The 23,058-nt window shown below is 37.7% G+C and overlaps 1 protein-coding gene across 1 annotated transcript in view; it reads right to left on the minus strand.

The window, feature by feature from the left end:
- Positions 1-23,058, minus strand: part of SNAP91 (synaptosome associated protein 91) — a 75,708-nt gene that overhangs the window by 29,171 nt on the left and 23,479 nt on the right. The window contains exons 6-15 of the mRNA XM_085299202.1: positions 20,573-20,666; positions 19,183-19,294; positions 17,579-17,685; positions 16,164-16,205; positions 12,710-12,780; positions 11,305-11,332; positions 9,646-9,755; positions 8,401-8,501; positions 717-731; positions 405-572 (exon numbers count right to left, since the gene is read on the minus strand). Coding sequence (XP_085155328.1) covers positions 405-572; positions 717-731; positions 8,401-8,501; positions 9,646-9,755; positions 11,305-11,332; positions 12,710-12,780; positions 16,164-16,205; positions 17,579-17,685; positions 19,183-19,294; positions 20,573-20,666 — 848 coding nt within the window. The remainder of the gene's footprint in view (positions 1-404; positions 573-716; positions 732-8,400; positions 8,502-9,645; positions 9,756-11,304; positions 11,333-12,709; positions 12,781-16,163; positions 16,206-17,578; positions 17,686-19,182; positions 19,295-20,572; positions 20,667-23,058) is intronic.

The following is a 23,058-nucleotide window of genomic DNA, read 5'->3' on the forward strand; positions in this document are numbered from 1 at the left end:
CTAGCAAAGCACAACTTCTTTTCCCCAGAAATTCCAGTATAGCATATAGTCATTAAATAACACAGAAAGAATACCTGCTTGATGAAGTGTGGACCTGAAAACTAATTTTCTTAGTTAGTTGTTTATCATAATGTACCTCAGTCTGAAGTGCACACAGTTTTCCATTTCCTATAGCTGGACATATGCAGAGGTAAATGCTGTACACACGGAGAAGCCTATTAGCTAACAATACAGCAAACAAAAAGCTAATTGGTTAGTTTACACTTCCTGCTCCATATAGTATCCAACATCCAGGTGTCTCTGGCTGAGCAAGTAAAACTAGATGCCTTATCACAACAGTGGATCTCAATATTGCTTCATCAACCGTACGAACTGAATTAAATTACTGCAACAACCAAACTAACCTCCAAAGAGATCCACTTCAGCAGTGGCAGCAGTAATAGTTGTAGTTGTAGCAGCAGCTGAAGTAGTTGCAGTATCTGTAGTTGCAGCAGTAGTTGCACTAGGCTCTGGAGCAAATGGATCTGAAATCTGTGGCTCAGAGGTAACACCGGAAAGTGCAGCCAGATTATCTATATGCAACCATATAACGAAGATCAAACAGGAAAAGTAAGGGGAAGAGGGAGAGAGACCACTAACACTCAACTCCAAGAATATTAATACTTAACAAGGAGTCTGAACTTTCAACAGTCTTAGAAATTAAAAATATTACTCACCCTCTCCCAAGAGGTCTAGTGATTGTCCATTAAAATGACAGCAGTATAAAAGAAACAGAGCAATTAGTAGAACAGCCAGGTAGAAGGTGTTCATTAGCCATACATTAATTCTGTAAGCGACACGTCTAGATTAAACAGAATTTCTGCACTTAATTTTCCAACAGTCAGACAGTTATTGCCACATAACAAAGCTCATGCTCTTTAATAACTCTAGTCAAATCAGAACCAGTGCACAAGTCTTATGTATTTGATCTCTAATCAGCAAGTTATTCAAACATTGGTAGTATTTGTCACTTCCATTTCATACAGCTGGACTTCATTCCCATTTTTAAATTACAATACAGGTGACCAAGTAGTAGACTAAGTGTCAACAGGAAGGTCTCCTACCTTTCACTACCCTAGGGTAATGTCAAGAACCATTTATTTGGAACACTCAGTGCAACAGCATATTAGTTCTCATTTTTCCCTCTCCCTGAACTTGCATTTGTCTTAGCAATGCGGGTGTTCCACCAGAAGCAGACGGACTACTTTAAGATTTACAAATAGCTAACAATAACCCTGAAGTACACTGAAAATTATAAATTTAAGTCTATGAGTCTACATGAAGATTCAAGATTTTCATAAAGTGAATGTTTACATGAGAAGAGCAAGCCTCAGTGAAACCCAGTTCTTACACATAGATACAGCAAACAGAAGTAATTGAGATTAATACAAATCAGCGAGCAATTACTCAAGATTGTATTATGCTATTAGCAGAATGTATGCAGAGAACAAAGCAAATTTCAAGATAATTGTTTAGTTACAAGTATTTACAAGTATTTTATTTTTAGACCAAAGTAAGAAAGCAGTCAAAGTTATCATTAAAGTCAGTAAAAGTAGTCAGAAGCTTACTGTTTTGCCAAAACTGAGTTGTTGTGATCCACATATCACTCCTAAAACCCTTCCCAAAACTGGCACTAAAGCCACTGTACTCTAGCAGACAGCAGCTTTCAAATACAGTGTTAGAGTACTTTAGGATACAATTCATAGCATCCCTACTGCCCTAAATATTTTCTGCAAGACAAGTAGTTTGCAGTTTTTGTATTTGAGATAACTGCATTGATAAAAAGAATCTGAAAAAAGAAACAGTTCCTCTTTGAGAGGTTTCCCTATATGTGTGATGGAATAAGCACAGTGTGCAAAAGGTACAAACTATGTTAACACTTGCTATGAAGTCTATGAGTTATTGACAACTTAAGCAGGCTGGCACCATTCCAACTTGAGTTCATTAGTCAGCTGTTGTCAGGAGCCAAAGAGCATCCTTAATGGTAGGCTTCACTACAAGTTGATGCCTTCTGAGACCAGTCAGATGGAGCTCAAAGATAAAGGAAGTTTTTGCCTGTCTCTCTAATGTATTTACTAAACTATTAAATCAACATAATTATTATTGTCATCTCTGAGGAAGCCATCACTATATTTTAGGCTCTGTAGAGTTTCATTAGACTGAAAGAAGTGCTCAGATTCTTCCTCTAAAGCACATGGCCTTCTCTTGACTGAAGAGTTGCTTTGCTCTCATGGAAGACAGGATTCTGAGGTATTGAATACTTTAGGTTGTAGATCATGATCAAATTCTTTTAACCATTGTATACCTGCACTCTGATTCACATCCATAACTAATCCATCTTTATGAACTGCTTTCGAGATGACAGAAGTATGCTAGGCTGCAGTACTACAAGCACCTCTTTCCAGATTGTCCTTGCTGTATCACACAGTATTATTTCAAGCTCACAAGCACTTACACCTTGTACCTTAGGTGTATTTCAAAGATCAGCAGTCCATTCAGAATGACAGAATATATAGCTGTACTGTTTTATCTGATACTCAGAATCTAGCACATACAAACACGAATGATTTTTGCGGAAGAGTGTTGAAAGTGGTCTAAGTTGCATTCCAACTTTGCATTACCCTCTGTGAGAGTGTGCATGTGCCCCAGCAGGGAATATTCACCCTACAATAAAACGCAAATCAGTACAGTGCTATAGGGAGGAAGGGGGACACACATGCTACCAACAGGTATCATCTTCAATTTCATTGCATTTCAACCCCTATATAAGCCTGTGGCAGCACAGTGGTTTATATTAAACGCTTGAATATTTCTAGAACTATTAATGTAACTAAGGTAAGAACCCTTTAAAGGCTGTAAAAAACTGAACAAACTAAGCAGTTTGTATGTTTTACACTGCGGTGAAAGTAGTCTGAGCACAACAACTATGTATTTACTGACCAGTAGCTCGATGTTGCTCCTAGATTCATTGTTCATCTAATAGGGTTATGGGTTCATCTGATCTACACTGAGCAGCAAGTTCATAGTCTAGACATTTTACTACAGTTCAGTATCTAGGAAGCAAAATGCTTTAAGCAAACGTTCATAAATTTGTCTTTATTTTCCACATTAGTTAAAAAGGTACCAAAAAATATATGCAGGTATTTTAATAATTGATTCCTAGGAGAGCTGTACTTGAGACTCACTGCATGAGCTCAGGTAAGTCAAAATACCATTCTGAAAGAGCATAACAGTGTTATTAAAAATGCAGCACTCTGGTATTACTGCATTACTGCACACCAGGTGGAAGTCTCTCAGCTAGACTGAAAATACACAACTGCTGGCAAACTTCTACCTTTTATTAGCTTATCCTTAGATGAATTATTGTTTCCAGTTATGTTATAGATCACAATACAGTTACCGTTAATATGGGAAAGACTAAAAACAATGCTTTTTTGCATAATAATACTAAAGAAAGAATACTAACAGCAAATCCATGTTCTAAGGCACACCACAAGGTAGTGCATTATAAAAATTCAAAACAATTTACCTTCATGTTTGAGTGTTAGAGGATGCAGACTTTGACCTACTGTATTTTTTGCAATACTACAGCTTAATTTGCCTGCCAAATGCTTACCTATTCACCTTACAGCATGCTGCAGGCAACTTTTTACCCTACTTTGATTTTTTACTTTTAACATAGAAGTGTAGCTTTTTCTCAAGTTATAGCTCATTTGCTAGACAATTTATGTATATAGAATCTACATGGCCTGTATATACAACTTAAACCACAAAACATCCACCATACTATCCAGAATATACCAAATCCACACTGCCAGTGAGACTGAGAAAGCAGTATCATTCATTAGTGACAGCATGTTAGATTCCTCAGGTTTGTGTGTGACATTTAAACTGCGAATTGATGCTGCACCCTAAAGTATCTGAGATTTACATTCTCATAGCTACACTGAACTGGAGCAATCCTTCCAGCTTCCTCTTACTTCCATTTCTTTCCCACAAATTCTGACATGAACTTGCTGTGCACAAGAGCAGTTTTGCAGATGAGGAAGAAGCTTGAGTAGCAGGGAGCCACTGTTACATATTCTCACAGAAGTCCAGGGTGGAAGGGAAGTTGACATCTTTAGTCCAAACTGCTGCTTGAAGAACAGCTAGTGCCACCATTTAGCAGGTCAGCCACAGCTCTGTCTAGTCTAGTCTTGAAAAAATCTCCAGAGATGGAGATTCCACTAGCTTACATGTGACCTGTTCCAGTGCTACATTACCCTCCAAGTGAAATAATTCTTCCTAATGTCCAATAAACCTCCAAAGCTGCAACGTGTGGCTGCTACCCTCATTATACCAACTGTCATTACCAAGAAAAGTTTGACTATGCTTTTTTTTTTTTTTTTTTTTTTTTTAAGTTCTCTTCAAGTTCCCCTTAACTTTTACTTTGCTGGACTGCAGAAGCCCAGCTCCCTCAACCTCTCCTCACAGGCAAGTGCTCTAGATCCCTGAAAACTTGGTAGCCCTCTGCCCTTTTTTGTTTCTCAGAAGTTCCTCTTGAACAGGACAGCCCAGAACTGGATACACTATTCCAGATGTAGCCTCACCTGCACCAACTAAAAGGGGAAAAACAGCTTGTCTTGATATTCTGGCTATATTCTCCCTAACCTAGCCCAGCATATGGTTTCCCTTACTTATGATGCACTTGCTGTTGATTCATTCCACTTGGCATTCTCAGCGCCCTCCAGGTCACCTTCAGGTAGCCATTCATCAGTTATAGCTTTGTACTGCTAAATGCATGGTGTCATTCTGACCCAGGTGTAAAACTCTGGGCTTCAACAGGTTTCTGTTAGTCTAGTCCTTGAGTTTAGTCAGGTCTTCCTTGACTGAAACTAACATTTGCCTATCAATCACTCCTAATTTAGCATCATCTATAGGATTTGCTAAGAGTGCATTCTTTCTTACCCACTAGGATGAAAGTGAAGATCTCAAAAAATGCGCTCTAATGGTACCAGAGGTCCTCTGTACATAAGCGCACTTTGACTGGATGTCAAACCTTTCATGACCATTTTGAGACCAGGTGGTCAGCCAGTTTTCAACCCACCTAACAGTTCAGTTATCCAGGTCACATATTCCGCATATTGCTATGAGATATGTCCAAAGCTTTAACATCCAAGTATATTATTTCACTGCTGTCCCCTCACCAATCTTGCAAGTCATTCACTGTAGAAGGCAATCAGACTAGTCGAGCAGGATTTGTCTTAGAAAAATCACGTTGCTTAATTCTGACTACCTTTTTGTCTTCTGTGTTTGGGAACAGATTCCAAGATTATGTGCTCCACAATCTTTCCAGAGACCAGGGTAAGACTCCACAGGCTATAGTTGCCTGCGTCTTTCTTGTTTTTTAAGGATGGGTCAGACATTAGCTTTCCTCCATATTCAGAGACTTCTCCCAGTTGTCACTCCTCAGAGATGACAGAGAGCATCCTTGGAATCACATCATTCAGTTCTTTCAACACCTTTGTGTGAATCCCATACAGGCCACAGATCTGAATACTTTCAGTCTCTCCAAGCAGTCCTTACCTTTTGCTTTCCCACTGTCACTGCTCCTCTATTTCCCAAACCGTATCAATAGACGCAGAGGTCTGGAAAATGGCTTAGTGAAGGCAATATCAGAGAGTACTACAGCCTTTTTCACAGGCTGTCACTAAGTTTTCTCCCTACTAACTGAAAGATGCACCTTCTTCCTAAGCTTCTTTTTCCTACTAGAATATGTTTAAAGTCTTTGTCAGTCCTAGTGACCCTTATTAATCTTAGTTTCAGCTGGGCTTTGGCCTTCCCAGTGTTGTTGCTAAGGACCCAGACACTACTTCTGTTGCCTTTCCTTGTTCCTACTTCAGCTAAAATACTTAAGTCCTTTACTTAATCATTACTGATTGAACAGAAGATGCCAGCACGTGAAGATTTACACTGAACAATTTCTCTGCAACCATGAAAGATTAACACCAGTCCAACCCACCTCTCCATGGACAGTAATCAACAGGACAAGATTTTCCTTTATCCTTTAAAGATCTCTGTCTTTGCAAGAATTCAGAAACATTTTTGCAAGAAGAGTTCTCTACACACATTCCTCCTCATTTTTCTTTAATCAGAATCACACTATTCTCCACTGAGCCATGCTCCTGCAATTCAGTCTAACAATTCAAATTAATGGCACTGTTAAAAACTGCAAAACAAAAGTTTTGTTCGCCTGAAGTTCCTTCTGAAACTTTCAGATGGAAAGTTTTTGGCTTTCTCATGTGGCTCCCAACACAGGCAGACATACGATTTTGAGGCACAATTTTTCTCTATTACTCCCTATCTGCTGGACTATAATATATATATTAAGAACTTAACGAGACAAGAAAGCTTAGAGGACCCAGAAAGAGAATGACTTGAGGATGGTTTTATGCAAAAGGTTCCTTGGTACCTATAACAATATACAATTTAAAATGACTACCAGCTTCATCCTGCAGATTTAGTTTAAATAATAGAACTTCACGCAGACTGCAAGGTTTTCTCATTACTAGATGAAAGGTGAATGGAAGTTTCAGCATTTTTACAATAAAGCCATAACAGTTCTCAATTCATACATGCCTAATACTGTTTGGCAATTACTGAACAGGAGGAGGGAAAGAAAAGGAAGATTCTGATGCAGTAACATTCATCATACCTGGACTCCTGTCAGCAGCAAAGCTGACAAATTTGAAGCTTACTAAGTTAACAAAATGTTACTCTGAAAGATAAGACTGAACAATGCTTGATGAGGTGGTGACAACTCTGGCCAAAGGAAAAGATTTAGCTGCCCTTTTTCATTATGGAGTAAGAGGGACAGGCACGTTACACAGTGATTTTAAAAAGTTTTCAGTAATTCAGAAGAATACACATATAACATCTCTTCTAGAACATCTAAATTACAATGACAATCAATATTTTTAAGATGTTAATGGTATGAGCAACTACTTAAAAAAAAAAAAAAAAAAAAGAAGAAAAATAAAGTTAGCTGGACAGGCACGTTACACAGTGATTTTAAAAAGTTTTCAGTAATTCAGAAGAATACACATATAACATCTCTTCTAGAACATCTAAATTACAATGACAATCAATATTTTTAAGATGTTAATGGTATGAGCAACTACTTAAAAAAAAAAAAAAAAAAAAAGAAGAAAAATAAAGTTAGCTGAGGAGCCTGAGTCCTTCCAGATCTCTCAGAAAAGCTTATGTTCCAATACTTGAGAACAAGGAAGCAGGACAACAATGTATCTACCTGCTGCTAAAGCAAAATTACACAGAAAGGTCGAATAGGATGCAATCAAAATTGCAAAATAATTAGTTGTAGGCACCCTAGGAGAGATGACTCTTTGGCCCTGTTTTCTGGATAAGAATATAGTTTGGTTAATAAAACTGATGCTTCTGCAAGAAAACTCAATTCAACTGTCTAAACACAGACATGCAAAACTCTGTCTATTTTAGAGCAGTAGTTATTCTTTCACAATGCTGAACAACAGAGCAGTTGAGAGACAATGTCATCTTTAATGAGTTAAAACTAAGAACAGAAATAAAGGATGCAGAAGTCACTTGCATCCAGTATTAGGATTCAGTAAAGGAGTCATCATGACTCAGTGTAGCATTCCTGCCATAAGAGGACTGATGAGTTCATTAAGCTGTCACACAAGTGAAGCTCTTTGARTTACAAAGTTCACTGTGGTGAACTTACACCACAGTGGGTTTACTACTATGTAAGCTAAGTAATTGTTTAGTGGTGTAATTTCTCTTCTCACAAACTTGCCAACACTGAACGGTAGTCCTCTCTAGATCACTAACAGCCAATGTTGTCTCAAACAACTAACTCAGTTCAGTGTATAGTGTATGCTGCCTGGTTCACAGCCTGTTGGACTTTGTAAGAGAATTACTGATCCCTCCCCTYCAGATCTGTCTGCTTTGCTTTATGAATGGGAGAGCTGATGTCTGCTCAAAACCTGTCACACACCTGGCCAAAAAGCACGTAAAACAATTCTAGTTGTACTTCCCCATCTGTTTAAAGACGCCTACCCTACCTGTTCACCTTCAGCCATCCTCTTCCCACTCACTTTCAATTACATAATCCTGCTCCCCCCAGCTTTGCAGACTGGCCTTCAGAAGCAGCTTATATGATTATGCRTATCTCTAGGAAAAGGAGTAGTCTTGTGCTGCAAAGGAATGTCTGACTGTCAGATCAGCAGAATCCAGGGAGTGAGCTGGTAACATCCTGCGCTAGTACAGGAAGTGCCAGGTTTCAGTTCAGCCAGCCTGGCAAGGAGAAGGATTGCAAGAAGATATGCTGGCAGTGAATTTCTTTACCTCCCCATGAAGTTGCTCCAGCAGGGGCTGCTGGAGCCGCTTGCCCAGTGGATGCAAAATCTGGCTGAAGATCCAGAAGATCACTAGACGGTTTGGAAGAACTGCCAAGGAAAGGAAAAAAAATCTTAACCCTGGAGTCATTTGTTCATTTCATCAACTGAAAAAACTAAAATCCCATTTTTTCAGGCCTTAATACTAGAGGAATGACCATTAACACCTGCACTGCAATCAATGCCAAGAAATACATTACACCTCAGGAGGAGACCTGAACTTATTTCTGTTACTGGGTATTGACAGTAATAAATCTGAGATACTAAACTGCAACAATCCTGAAARCAAAAACAGACAAACTCCCCATGCCACCCCCAAACTGCAGGTGATTCCTAAGAACATAGGAAATAACTGCTGTCACTGAAAACAGCTCCATGCTACTTAAATACTTCATTGAATTATACCGGAAGGCCAGAAACATGCATTTGCCAGGCAATAAATAGGCATTACGTAAAGGAGAGTTGGTAAAACTTTGATTACTTAAACCAACCAGATACTGGCTTAGGAGCCAGTGAACAAAGTCTTTTTCATCTGGGACATTTAAATAGTAAACAATTAATCTTGAGGTTGTTCCTTCAAAGAACTTCATGTGACATGCCAAAGAGCTTAATCCAAATTAGTCAAGTCTTATATTTTTGGTTCAAGTTTAGAGATTTTACATGTCTAGAGTTCTTCAGTTCAGGAATTATCATAATGAAGAACAGTGGTTTCTTCAGTTTAAGTTGAAAGTAAAGTTTAGAACTTCTGATTGGTCAAACTTAAATGTTTACTTCTTATTTTAACCATCTAAATTCATCATGTTTTTCTGTGCTTCATTAACTAATCTGAACAGCAAAAAAAAAAAAAAAAAAAAGGAATCTCAAATCAGAGAGAGCACAGTGCAGGCCAACAAAGATTAATTTGGCTTTGCTTTTACACATTACTTCAATCTCCTCGACCGTAAGTTTATGTTGGGAACAGCACAACTTTGACACTTCTTGACGCTGAAAGTAAATCAGAGTAGCCACAGAATTTTCTTTTTTTTTTTCTTTTTTTTGACTAGAGCTCATTAGTGATCTAGACTTACAAGTCTATGTAACCCACTCAATATTGACGTACGCTACTGGTAAAGTAAGTAAAATCTTGCAGGCAAATTTTCTGTTACAACTGTGACCTTGGCATCTGCATCAGACTCATATTTGCTGTCTAACTTACCTAACTGGAGCAGCTGTAGATGAAGTTGCAAAAAGATCAACTGGAGGAGAGGTATCAATACTTTTTGCCGGAGTAGCATTAGGAGATGTAACAGTTGTGGCCGGAGAAGACTGGAGAAATATTTTAAGCATACATTCAATATACCATTATTTCTTCATAAACAACCAGTGCACTGATTTACTTATTTTTAACYTCAGTTTTGATATCAGGTGTTCTCAATGTGAGCTATTCTCCCATTCTAGAGAATTTAAGGACAATTGTCTAAGTTTTCAGAGGGCTAGCAAGTCACAAGCTGTGAACATTTGGTTCCTTTGCTAGAAGTCAGAAAGAATATSTTGTATTGTCATGGGATATTGATGACTGACTCAGTGTCTAAGCAACAAACTCAGAAGTGAAGCTCGTGATCTGGTTGCCTTACCTACCTTTTAAAATCCCAACTAGGACACACAACAGTTTCTATGTATCAAAAGCATCTTCAGTAAACTCCAAGAAAATGGAGCTTTTCAGCTTCTCYCTACTCTTAGTTTTGATACTATCCTGGAGATGGGAGAAATGAAATATTTTTGTGGTTTTGTTTCTATATCTGTAAGATTGCTCATTTTGTCCATGGGATAAAATAGTTATTTGCTAGTTCACAGCAGCATCTTAGTATATTGATTGTAGCACTGGTGGGAGAAGAGAAATGTTCAGAAACTAAGCATACACATAAAACTTCATCCTGAAGAGGGTTTAAGAACCAACTTTTACCACTGCTAGTGGCTGAGTCCTTGTGAAAATATAAAAGACAGCTCAGTCTATGATTTTTCTCGATTACCTCTTCCAATTCTGGAGATTAGGTATATCTTAAGTATGACAGGGTCGGACACCAGGGACACTAAAATGCAATTCTTCTGTGCTCTCGAGAATCTAGTTACTTTGAAGAGTCTCAATTCAATTCTAAAAGACACTACTAGCTTTGTTACATCATCTCATACACACCAGAGAAATGCTTTTCTTGATGAACAAAAACAAGAGTCCTATATTTAGCATTACTTACCATTCTGACCTCTCTGAAGAAGGAAAGACAAATCAGAAATATTTTCCTCTTAGTTCTGCTACTGCCATCCCACCATCAAAACTCTGACTGGAGAGGATRTAAGTTGTCTAGACTCTCTTCGAGCATTTACTACAGCCTGAGACTTGCTTGATGCAAACTCTCCACGTAAATTGGAGAGCAGCGGGTTATTCAGGGCTATAAGAACACTGGCTGAATCAAAAGGTAGGCTTCTCACAAACTGCAACAGTGTTGGACAAGAATTGTTGTGCTCCCCCMCACACACACCTTCAAACTAAGGGTGGTTTGCAAGTAACGTAAGAACTTTCACTAAAATCAAGTACTGAACCACCCAGTTCAGAAGTTTTCATTTAGTTTCTCCTGCATAGCACTTGTCACTAGGCACCAAATGCATTGGTACAAGCAGTCACAGCCTGTCAGATTAGCAAGGAGCTTTCATGAGGCCACTATGAAAATGTTAAAAGATGCACTTTGTCATTYAGGTCCCAGACAGAAGTCTACAAAGCAGATTAGCAGAAGGAAATTTAACTCTTTATGCCCTTAAGATGTTCAGACGCCTGTCACCTGAACAAGAGTAAGTTAGCACAGCAATAGCCAGTACTTACCTTGCTTAGAGGAGATGGCGCCCCAGATCTAGAAAAAAAAGAGTTTGAGATAAGTACACTCTGGGAACTGTTTCCAGTCATCAAAATTCATGCAAAAATGATAAAAAAAAACCTAAGCATGACAGTTTTCTGAAGATCTCTACAGTTCCATGCCCCCTCTCATTTCCTGAAAATTATTGCTTCAAAGCTTAAATAAATTTTTCAAGTTAGTTGATACCAAGGCTTATTATGCCTTTTAAATAAGCTCTATGAATGCAGCAAAGGCAGAAATGCCTACCAAAGTTTCACATTAAGGCCTACAGGAGCCAGCAGGAATGAGTTATTGGAGTAAGATGTAGTCAGGCTGTATAAATTCTGTGACAGTAGCAGCATAAAACTGATATGGAAGCAGTTAATTTAATACAAGACTGCTGGGATGCATCAGACARTTTTCAAAGTGCATTGCTCTTTGAAGTCAGGTTACTTCAAAATAATGAGATTTAAAAGCATGGAAACAGTTAGTTGTAAAGTCCAAGCTAAAAAGTCATTCATACGCAAAAAAAGTCATACYAACACAAAACTGCAGAGCCTTAATTGTAAGTTAGGATGTACACCTCAGAGCATTTGTTTGCTTTCATTACTGTGAGGTATGAAAATACTGCTACATGCTTTTACAGCTACTTTGACTTAAGAGAGGAAAACTTACAATGGCAATGAATATGGAAAGAGAAGGTGAAATTAAAACTTCATGAGTATTGAACTAAGGTGTGTCCTATAGGTTCATTCAATTGCATAAATCTTGGAAACTCTACTACTGATTAGAAGAGCTGGAGTCAAGATAGAAATGACTAAAAATAACTCAATAGCTATATACAAAAGCAAATAATAATTTAGGTGTAGTTTAATGAAGATATCTATTCTAATTGTTGAAGTCAACTAAAAAAGCCATAATCATGTTTGCATGCAAGTGATACATAAACATCTGTACTTACCCCTCACTAGATTATAAGGAAAGCAACAGCAAAAGAAAAAAAAAGAAAAAGAAAAAAAAACAATTTTAGCTTAATCTTTCCTAGAAATAGCCAAGTATCTAGCAAGAGGATATAAAGTCATTAGAAAACAACTCAATTTTGAAAATAAAAGATTCCGCAGCAGAAAAAAAAACCTGTTCCTTCCAGGAGTTTGTTAAGCCACAGTTAATTTTATTTCATTATGGAAAGCACCTAGATGTTTGTTTCCATTTCCYCCACTGCTTTTGGTGAGCATGACATTAAGACAATTCCGAAAAGGTAAGGAAAAGTCTAATCTTACCACAAATTCCTTTCCATGTAAGCAGCAAAAGCAGGTTGGGGGGAGATAAACCTAAATGATTGCTAGTCTCAGACTACATTTTGCCTTGAGATACGTYTTCATGACATATACTTACCTGTTGCCAGGTTTTTTTCCTTCCAGTGAGTTTAGATGTTGCTCAAGGGTCTCCATAAGACTGCTAGGAGCCTTGAAACAAAGACCAGAGATACAGTTCTAAACACATTACACTACACCAGTAATTTTAGAGATCCAGCACAAACTTCCCTGAAATGCATGCTCATGCTGTTGCTTTGTTTACAACACTGTGAAAACAGCAGATTTCCATGCTAGAAATATCCAGGCAAAGAGAATTTTTGAAGGATAATATTAAGTGCTCAAATTTGCAGAGAGAAAATATTTAAATCTCCTGAACAGAGCCTGAAGCCTAAAGCTAAGATATGCYCATCATACTTTGGGTCAGTGCTAAAACATTGACAACAGCACAGGCATCCACTGGGTTAATTAACAGTTATAGGTTCAAGATCACCTATTCAGTTTTGCTCTTAGCCAAATCTCCAGTGTCATTTACAGCTAAAGGGTTCTATAATATTTGCAGTCTAAACAAAACAAATTGTCTCTCTAACCCTTGCAAAAGCTGCTACCTTAGTTTCAGGACTCTCAACAGCACTGAATCTAACAGCTATTGTTCTTTCTCAATATTAAACTAGGCGTAGGTTATTGAGCCCAGCAACTAGAGTAACTCAAAAGTCAGAAAAAATATTATTTGGGGGATTCAGAAAAATTAAGCTTTTTCAAGTCTCACTGATCTTTGGTTTTATTTTAAGCAACCTTTCTGTGGTCAGGCAGTATCCCCAGGCATGCATTTGCTGTTACAATGACAGTTAAGAAAAGTAGCAAATATAAATGACAGCATCTTTAACAATCCCAGTATAAAAACAGTGTCCAGATAAGTAGAATTMTGTAAGAACAAGTAAATAGGAAACCCATGAGAGCCACAGTAGCAAATAATAATAAATTTTTTTATCAGGATTACCAGTTCATCAGTGATACAGTCTTTAAAAGGGGAATTCTCTTTATCAGTGTCTTTCAGATCAGTCAGAATTCCTGACAGCAATACCTACAGTGTTTTCCATAAATATTGTCTTTAATTTCAGGATATTCATATGCAGTGAAGACATCAGTCTGCCATGACTGAAAGTGGAATTCCCACTGCCCATATGTACACACACCGAAAACTCCAGTTACGTGACTATGTTGGATGCCACTGCCAATGCACAGCTAAGTATCCTTAGTGTATGGTGTACACATACTAATTTTGACATTAAAACTGAGCAATAAAGTAACTCAACACATGAAGAAATTTAGGAGCTTTTGAATTTCTAAACTGACAAATTGGGCTCTCCAGCAGCAAGAAAATAAAATGACCAAAGGCTCTCATTCACTGAAGAACAGACTCAGACTTCTACCTATCCTGAAAGGCTGTATCAAAAGAAGCAAGCTGTGCCTACTTAAGTGTGTACATAGAAAGCTATGTTTCAAAACTTTCACTGTTTCCTCTTTGTGACTACAGTTCTATACTTCTTAACCAACTTTCCAATATACTATTCAGAGTTTTTTTAAAAGCCAGCAAGCAAGTATGAAACTCATCCAATAAACAGAATTTGTAGAAGCAGCTCTAGAAAATTTCTACTCGAATACAATACTTTGTAAATTAAATACTGCATGTAATTTGCAACTCTGAATATAATTTAATTTCTTCTAGATACTGCTTCACAGCTAGCTTAATCTTTTGGTCAACATGATGGTGTAAACTTAGATACAGGTTCCTCACTAGCTATCTGGGCAAAAATTGCTATACTTCAAGAATTGCTTATTAATAATGAGCCAAGCTCTCCAACAGCCAAGAAGCCACCACAGCTTCCAAAGCCTTGCAGTCAAACCAGAAAGACCAAAGATGGACTGCTACCAACTTCTATTTCAGCTCCACAACTACTTTTTTTGGATCTACAGAGTATGTGTACACACCAAATATCAACACAACTAAAGTTTCTTGTGGAATGCTATTGCCTATTTCAATGACTTGCTTTAGGCATTAAGGAATATCATCAGTGTTTCATTTTTATTAGCTGAAATTACTATCATATAATAATTATATATGATATATTAGCAGGAAAAAACTCAGCTTTATTGTGGAAATTGTTTTATTATTCAGCTTTTATTTATTTCACTAAAATACACTGCCTAAGTCTTCGACACAAGCTATGGTATATCAGAGATCAGTCTTAGGCAAGTGATTTCCAAATAGACTCTGGAAGAATACACCTATGAGGGACTACTTGAGATTTAGTTTTGATATCAAATGCAGTTGTGGCAGTCSTATCAAAGCCAATGCCTCCCTTATTATAAAGCAGCATAGTAGAGTAGCAGCCAGCATCCTCAGAAGAGCTTGCTCCAGCAAATCAAGAGTACATGAGATACATGGTACAGATAGCCCAGATTGGGAGCTCTTGGCCAAAGTGTTGGTTCAAGAGGTGAAACACAGACCCTCATGTAGCAGTCTTGTTAAAAAAAAGTAAGAGAGCCCATTAGGTAAAGAATTAGCAGAACACACTACTTTAGCTATTTAAGAATTATTTGGTATTTCATATACTACTACTCCAAGAACTCTAAGCTTTCCACAACTGAGAGAGACTGACAGAGGCTTTGTAACCCTGTAGCATCTGAAATCCGTAAGAATTGAAGCCCACCACCTTCCGATCATGTTAGGGCATCAGCATTTTTAACTGGCTTTTTAACCAAGAGAAGCACTATTCTGATCTTATTTTAAACCAGGCTTCCAAGAGGTTTTACAAAAACTACACATTCACAGGCTACTAACACTTAGGATTTACAACTGTTAAGCAGTCTTCAATTCCAGTTTTATTGTCATTGAAACTGTCACGAGTGCAAACTCTTCAGAACAGACTTCCTTCTCCAAGTAAATACCTTTTTCATATTAAATACAAAGTGAGACGCTCAAATCAATTTGCAATTGTTACTGAAAACGGACCAGAGCAGAATTTAAGCAACTATGGCATTAATGAATCTTGATGTGATGYTGAAGTTTTGATACATAATGACAGATGTTCGGCAATCAAACCATGACTTCTGTATTTAAATTTCAAGTTCACTGTAGCTAAGTCAACACAGTAGTGCTATCTACCACTACTCTGAATTTCATCTCTGGACAAAGATAGYGTCAGCATGGGATCATGTGGCAAGTTACAAGTTTTATGCAGTGTGTTGTCAAAGACAAACTTGTCCTATAAGTTGTGAAAATCTGCCTTTTAGCAAAAAAAGGGCAAGACAGTTCATTTTTCAACTACATGCTGGAAGCCATCAAAAAAAAAGAAATTATTCTACTAGTTTTCAAAAAAAAAATCCTTTATAGACTTTTTTTTCTTCTTTGCAAGTTGAGAGGGCTTTAAGGCATTAGGCAGTGCCTACCAACATTTAGATTCCTGGTGTACGTTTTGATTACTGAACTTTTAATTATTACATTGATTTAAAGAGACCATAGACAGGCTTACCTGTGTAAGATCAGGGATATCGCCTTTGTCAATTCCAACTTGCTGTGGATTTAAAAGAGGTTGTAAAACATGAGCGTGCTATTTCCACTGCAGCAGGCATTAAGTTTGACTAGAACTGTGGAATGCTCTTCAACCTACAATGCAGTTTGTCTTTAAAAATAATTTTTAAAGGAGGAAAAAAGAAAAAAGAACCCCCCCCTCCAAAGTTAGCATGCACAGATGCCCATCTTTCCCAAAGCCATTCCATTACTTTCAGCAACTTGCAGCAGTCTTTTTTCAGGTTCTCCTCCTCCCTGGTAAAATTCATACTCCCTACTGTAAAATAGGCAGGGTTTTCTGGTCATGAACTACTGTCTCAGGGGGAAGCATTAGTGGACTGGAATAGAAGTACTACCCAGATGCCTGACTGTCTTAGTGAACTAATTTCTTAATTCAGCAATGCGCAATTTCTAGAAGAGACTGMTGAAAAAAGCTAGAGCTCAAGTCACTTGTTTTTTCTGCCCTTCTCTCCTATCATTTCAACTACAGCCAGATGAGGTGTCAGTCTGTCAACTTTAATTAGCTGTCCTGTTCCTTAACTGTTGGCTCTTAGTAGTATTCATTGGTCCAACTTTTGCAGAAGAGCAAACTCCACATTTAGTCATTCTGAAGAACAACCAAAATAATCCTGAATCCCCTGTACTGTAAAGCTGACCTAYAGGTGTCTGAATTCTCAAATATCTCTAAGTCTCCAAGTTATTACTCCCTCAAGTCCAATATTCACATCAGACATTATGTGCCATTCAGAAGTCTACTAGCTTCCTTCAAGTAAGCAGGTAAACTACGAAAGGCATAAACTTGGTATCTAGCTCATTGCTGCTGTCCTTGATAATGAAGCAGGAAATATGGCAATAAGTTCATCTCGTGCCCAGGAGCCAAACACCTCAAGTGACARCCCATCAAAACAATTAACCATGCAATATTTGCATCACACACATAAGAGGACGCTAAAATGATCAAAACTGGTAAAATTTCACATTGCCGGTAAGAGCTCGTAGCTGGCTGCAAAGACTTAAGAAGGGGACTTAAAATTGTAATGTTTTTGTTCATAATTGCTGTATTTTCCTCTAATGCTCAACCTGGCCCCAGAAGCATATATTTATTACAGCACTTCCAAAAAAACACTGTTGTGGTTGAATTCCTGTCATCCGTTAAATTACCAGGRAAGTTGAGGTTGGCTGCACAGTGCTATGTCGAAGGTCTAAGCAGAACTTACTAGTCCAAGATGTGCTGRATAAGCAGATCTATACTGCCTCACATTTACACACAGCAAGTCAGATGCTTGACAAGTTAAATTAATACTTTATAGCAATGCTAAAAAAAAAAATTTGACATAAGCTTAAATGTCAGATTCCAGAAGGCTGGAAGTCACTTACCTCTGCAACTTTAAGAAACTCTGATACTCTGGTCATTCGAGTAAGAAATCGTTTGTAGATTTCAAGAGCATCTTTACACTGTCCCTTTTTCATTTCAAAAAATTTCTCTAGAGAAATAATTTGGCAAATTTCAGTTAAGGAATCTTACATATGYATGTGTGCATTTATCACAATTCTAGTTTTCAGGAAAATCATAGTTCAAGAATACTGTGCTCCATTAACATTCTTCTGCTTGGACTTTTTCTAGTGGCCTTCCTAGTCATTAGTAGAAATTAGGAGTTTGGCCCACTGAGAAGCTAAATAATTATACAGACTAGAAAAATGCACCAAAAGCAGTCATAGCATTACATGTGATGTGAACTACATTTTTAAAGATAAATGGTAAGCAGATGAAGTATCTATTAACCTTGAAATTAAAAGTAATTAAGGATATTTAAATGAATTTATATATTTCTTCCCCCAAGTTGTCCTCACACTAAGGAGCAGTACTTTTCCCACTTTAGTAGCTTTCTAAGATTGGTTAGGAACCTCATTAGTTCCTGCAAAGGAAGACTGTCATATACTGCAACCTGAACTTATGCTTGAAGTAGCTGTAAGCACTGAAGTCTCAATCCAATTGTTATGCCCAACACATTTGTACCTATTCAATAAATCTTCCATTCCTACAGTTCAGCCAAAATACATGGGAGTTATGTTTATAACACTTCACCATGAGGGGTTGTAATGCACCCCCCCCAAAAAAAAAAAAAAAAAAAAAAAAGTCTGAGTTTTACCACTCAGGAACTTAATTTTGCCTATGTTCAGTCTTTACAACTTCCCAGAGTCTTCCCATTCTTGTGGCAGCCACAGCTTTCAGCCAGTCATGCTAGCCAAGGAACCTGAGTTTCCACCTATCTTTATTGACCTGCTGAAGTGCTCTAAAGTTTTAACAGGTGAAGCCAAACTTCTACAAGATCATTTATGTCAAACCTTGAAATGCTTTTTGTAGTTTAAGACAATCCTGCTTTTCAAATTCCTAACAAAGCCTTCTGCTTAAGGTGTGTTACGCTTTTGATCACTCCTAGTTTTCTGAACTTCAAAACATACTTAGAGCCTTGTATATAAACCTTGTAGTCTGAAGGCAGATACATTTTAGGTCAGAATCCAGCCATTGTAATCATTCTTTCAGATAAACTGGGAAGGCTACTCAGGATGATGTTACTTAATAAGAGGCTACTACAAAGCACGTAGAACAGAAAGAGGAACTTGGATATTTTGGATGAGCAATCAAATAGCAAAAGCTGTTTTGCTAACCTCGCAAGACATATTACGCAAACTCACACAGCACTGTATTTTTTTTCCCCCCTGCAAGCACAGATAGGCTCAGTGCCTTGCAGTAGGTTTTTTAACAATTTTATAAACATGCCAATTCAGCCTCAGATAAGCACTACTTTAAAAGATTATGACTGTGGCTTAGAGTTTTCCCTAACTTTTCACTTCCTAACACGGCAGTCAAACACAATATATTAAGTTTTAACGGAAAGATTAAAAAAAAAAAAAAGGTATATTCGAAACTTGTTTTTCACTTGCTTGTGTATGTGAACTACAGACACCAGGCTACTTACCTAGTAAGTTAATAACCCCATCATTGTAGCAAGCAAAAAGTTTGATAAGATCTTTAAATAGAAGCATGAATGCAGCATTTATGACACCATTTGTCAGTTCATTTGGATGAACCTACAAATAAAATACCAATTATTTAGAACAGCTTTACTGAATGCAATCAGAAGTTTTAGCTTGCGGTAGGAATATGATACTGTTATAGATGGAATCAAGCACTGAATGCAAGTTTTTGTGGAGAAATCAAAAACATGCAGCTTCTGTTTCTGTTAGCAGATCAAGGGGCACTTTTTCACCACTTCAAAACAAAACACTACAGGGCAGGAGTAATTCCATCATAAGTAAATGTCTTCGCCTTAACTCCTTCACCTATCATACCAAGGTGGAAGGCAGAGAAGCTGTTAACAAAGCCTTAAGGAAACAAGTCTGAACAAAGCCTCAGTAGTCTACTACGAAATACAGTTGAGTTAATGAAGTCAAGACCTTCCAGTTCTCATACCAACTAGAGCAGAAAGTAAGTGCTGGTTTATTAAAAAACAGAAGAAGGATCTTTTCAGAGACTACTACTACAATTTCTAAGTTGTTTAAGTAAGAAAAAAAAAGTAGGGAGACCCCATATTTCTAAGGCTTTCCTCTGAAAGTTGTAGTGGGCGCTCTCCTCCCAGTAGGAAACYGTGTTCTTCCATCCACACAGAACACCAAAGAACATCACAATTAATTCCTTCAAGGACCTCTTTGCAATGTTCCACACTACCTCCTAAACCAATTCACTCCTGGTTTGGTCCTTAATTTGAAGTGTATAAATAATCTCTCTGACATTAATGAGATGCATACATTCTRTATTATCCTCTATACATTTATATTTCTATGAATAGCCTAGATTGAAGTTTTCAGTCCATTCAGTTTGCAATTAAAAAGCCAGATGATGTCTCTGGGGAAGCAAAACAATGTACATGTGGTATTTTAATGGTTCCTTCCCTGCTAAGAACTTTGGACCAAAAAAAAAAAAAAAAAAGAGAGAGAGTGGGGAATGGGAGGCAGAGGGGAGAGAATTCTGGGAATTCTTCTGCCTCCTCATTTTGCTTTCCTTTTCCCCCAGTGATGCAAAAAATGAAAACTCCAAGCTCAGAGTCAGAATTCCCCAATTATGTTTCTGTATCCTCCTTATAAAAAAACTTGCATCTAAGCATTTTGTACATATAAGTAAATGCAATCTTTCACCTTACCCTACCTCAGTGGGATATCAAAAAGGTTGTGGGTTTTTTTGCCCTCCCAGCTTAATTGGATGATCAGTAAAGCATTATCTACAAGAAGGTGAAACATTAATTTCAACGCAGCATTTAAGTAACTGCTTAGTGTTCATGCTTTGTTCGTTGGGAGAACTTCAATACGTACATCAAATTCAAGTAGTGCATCAATTTGTTCCTGTAGTATTGGCATGCTCTTCAGTAGCTTTTCTGGAGCCATTGTTCTCATTACACCATCAGCTCTGTAACAGGAAACAGATAACAAGCCATGGTGTTCTTCTGCCTACCTACAACAGATTTGTTGCCTGATCACAGGCTTAAAGCTGCTGTAACTGATTTAAAATATCTGAAGCACTGTCCAAATCTCCTTCTTCCCATAGCACCACAGGAGCTGGCATGGTAAATACTTCATCCAACCTCCCCAACAGCAGGCAAAGAAGGGCTCTCTGTGTTAGAGTAATCAACACAAGAGACTRATCTCTTTGCAGACAAAAGATATCAAGATGTTTAACATCTTGACAAGAAATAGAAGAAACAGTTAGTGACCTTTAATCTTTATACCCTTGTAATCCTTATGCACAAACTTTAAGTATAACTAATCACAAGTCATTGCTAAGAGTACTTTTTAGTCACATGTTTATAGTCACTGAAGACAAACTCGATCAGTTTTCTCCAGCAATTGCCACTGCATATGCCTGTCAATCCAGTGACAACATCAGTAAGTGCAATCTTTGTTATGAGCTTCTTACCCTAGAATACTTTTCTGAGTATTCTTGGATACTGATTAATTGTCTTACTCTTCATAGGACTTTCATTGACTTTGACCTGCCTTGATGAGTCTTGAACTACTGCTCCAACCTGGACCATGCAACAGTCACAGATGTGTAATATTCCTTACATGCATCTCACATGTCTTATAGCAATCACCATGTATGCCTGGTTTTGTGTCTGAATAACAAACTTTCACATCTGTTATGAGTTGCCCCATTCTGGCCACTAACAAGTATAGTATCTCTTCTTGGGGAACGCGAACTACCATTCATATTTATTTTGTGCTACACTATGTGGTAGCACTTTTTTCTGAGAACCGGAAATACCATACCTAGTAAGGCTTTACATGAGACATGAATCAAAGGATTTTCAGCAACCCAAACATATGTTTTTGGAACATGAAGTGCTTGAAACCACTAGGTGAAAAAGAGAATTTAAGATGCTAAGACTACAGAGGTCTGCTGGACCAAAGTCGGTCTAACATATCGATTCAACTAGATATTATCCTCCCTTTGAAAACTTCTTAATGATTCATATTTCAGATAGCTTAAAGAGATAAATATTCTGGTCCCCCCCTATTACTGGAAGGGCATTTTGAAAATACAACTTAAAGGGACTCCAGTTACACAGCTAAGCCAGGTCCTATTTGTCTAGCATTTTGAGTCTGTAGGAGCAGGAGGAAAACCCAGCAGTGATGTCTGTGTCAATAGCTCAGAATGCAAAGCCACAGAATACACTGAAGTCATCAGAACAAACCCATATGTGGACTCATTCTTATTAGAAGGAATACCTTTAGTATGCTGTAAATTAGACTGCACCCTCACTGGGTGCTAAACCACTTGCTGTGTAGTTAATGCTTCAACAGAGAGAATCTAAAAATACAGAGGTCCCAATTACAGGAGTTAAGAGGCCAGAAAACATATTCTGACAAATACCAACATACTGCTCTGCGCTGAGTCTTCTGGGGGACTGTTGCGGGTTTCTTTTTCTTTTCTTGTTTTTTTTGTTTTTAACTCAACCCTTACGGAAAGCAAAAATACTAAATTATAGCCTTATTCTCTTAAGTTTATAACCGTTTGCTGTGCTGCCTCACAAGAACTCCAGCTGTCCTCTTGATTGTCTTCGTAAATTAGTCATAACAGATCTAAACTGTGTGCTGTGTTAGGTATTTATCCKGAAATACGAAGTATCATGCAGTCTAGCTGCAAATTGTGATAAAAATAGGGAAACACTGTGACATCCATAGGCAACTTGGTATAGAAGAAATTCACTTTTAAACTAAAGGCATAATCTTGATAATAGCTAGCCCTTTGATATGGGAACAGCCCACTAATCTGCTGAAAAAAAAAAACAAAACATAGTGTAATTAATTCATCTCTTAGAATTTGAGTGAGGACCACCCTCTCTTCCTCTCCCTTCCCGCCCCCCATAAAGAAGATTACCTTTTAAGAATAGTCATTTATTACTTTTTCATGCTGGATTAACCATGTTCCTTATAAATCTGATCTACTGTTGACTTGATCTTCTACGTAATCAAATGCTAGAACTTAGCATTTCCTTCAGGACACTATAAAGTCGCTAACTTCATTAGCTAGCTCCTGGTGTCATGTGTGCCTCCTCCTTCCACTCTCCTCTTGTTTTATTACTTCAGAGGAACAGCTTTACTCCACAGACCTCTTCCTTCTAGAATTTTTTGTTCCTCTTCTTATAGAAAGTGTCTGGAGACTAGCGAAACATCCCAAATAGATTCAGAGTGTTTTCCTTCCCTAATTCTAAATGCAGTCTCTCTGCAGCACAATTTAATAAGTCAGATATAATACATAGCACTAAAAGCTCTAAATTCTGCAAGGCCCATTATTTTAA

The sequence above is a fragment of the Rhea americana genome, unplaced genomic scaffold (genome assembly GCF_003343005.1).
Source record: "Rhea americana isolate MKP2758 unplaced genomic scaffold, rheAme1 scaffold_147, whole genome shotgun sequence".
NCBI lineage: Eukaryota > Metazoa > Chordata > Aves > Rheiformes > Rheidae > Rhea > Rhea americana.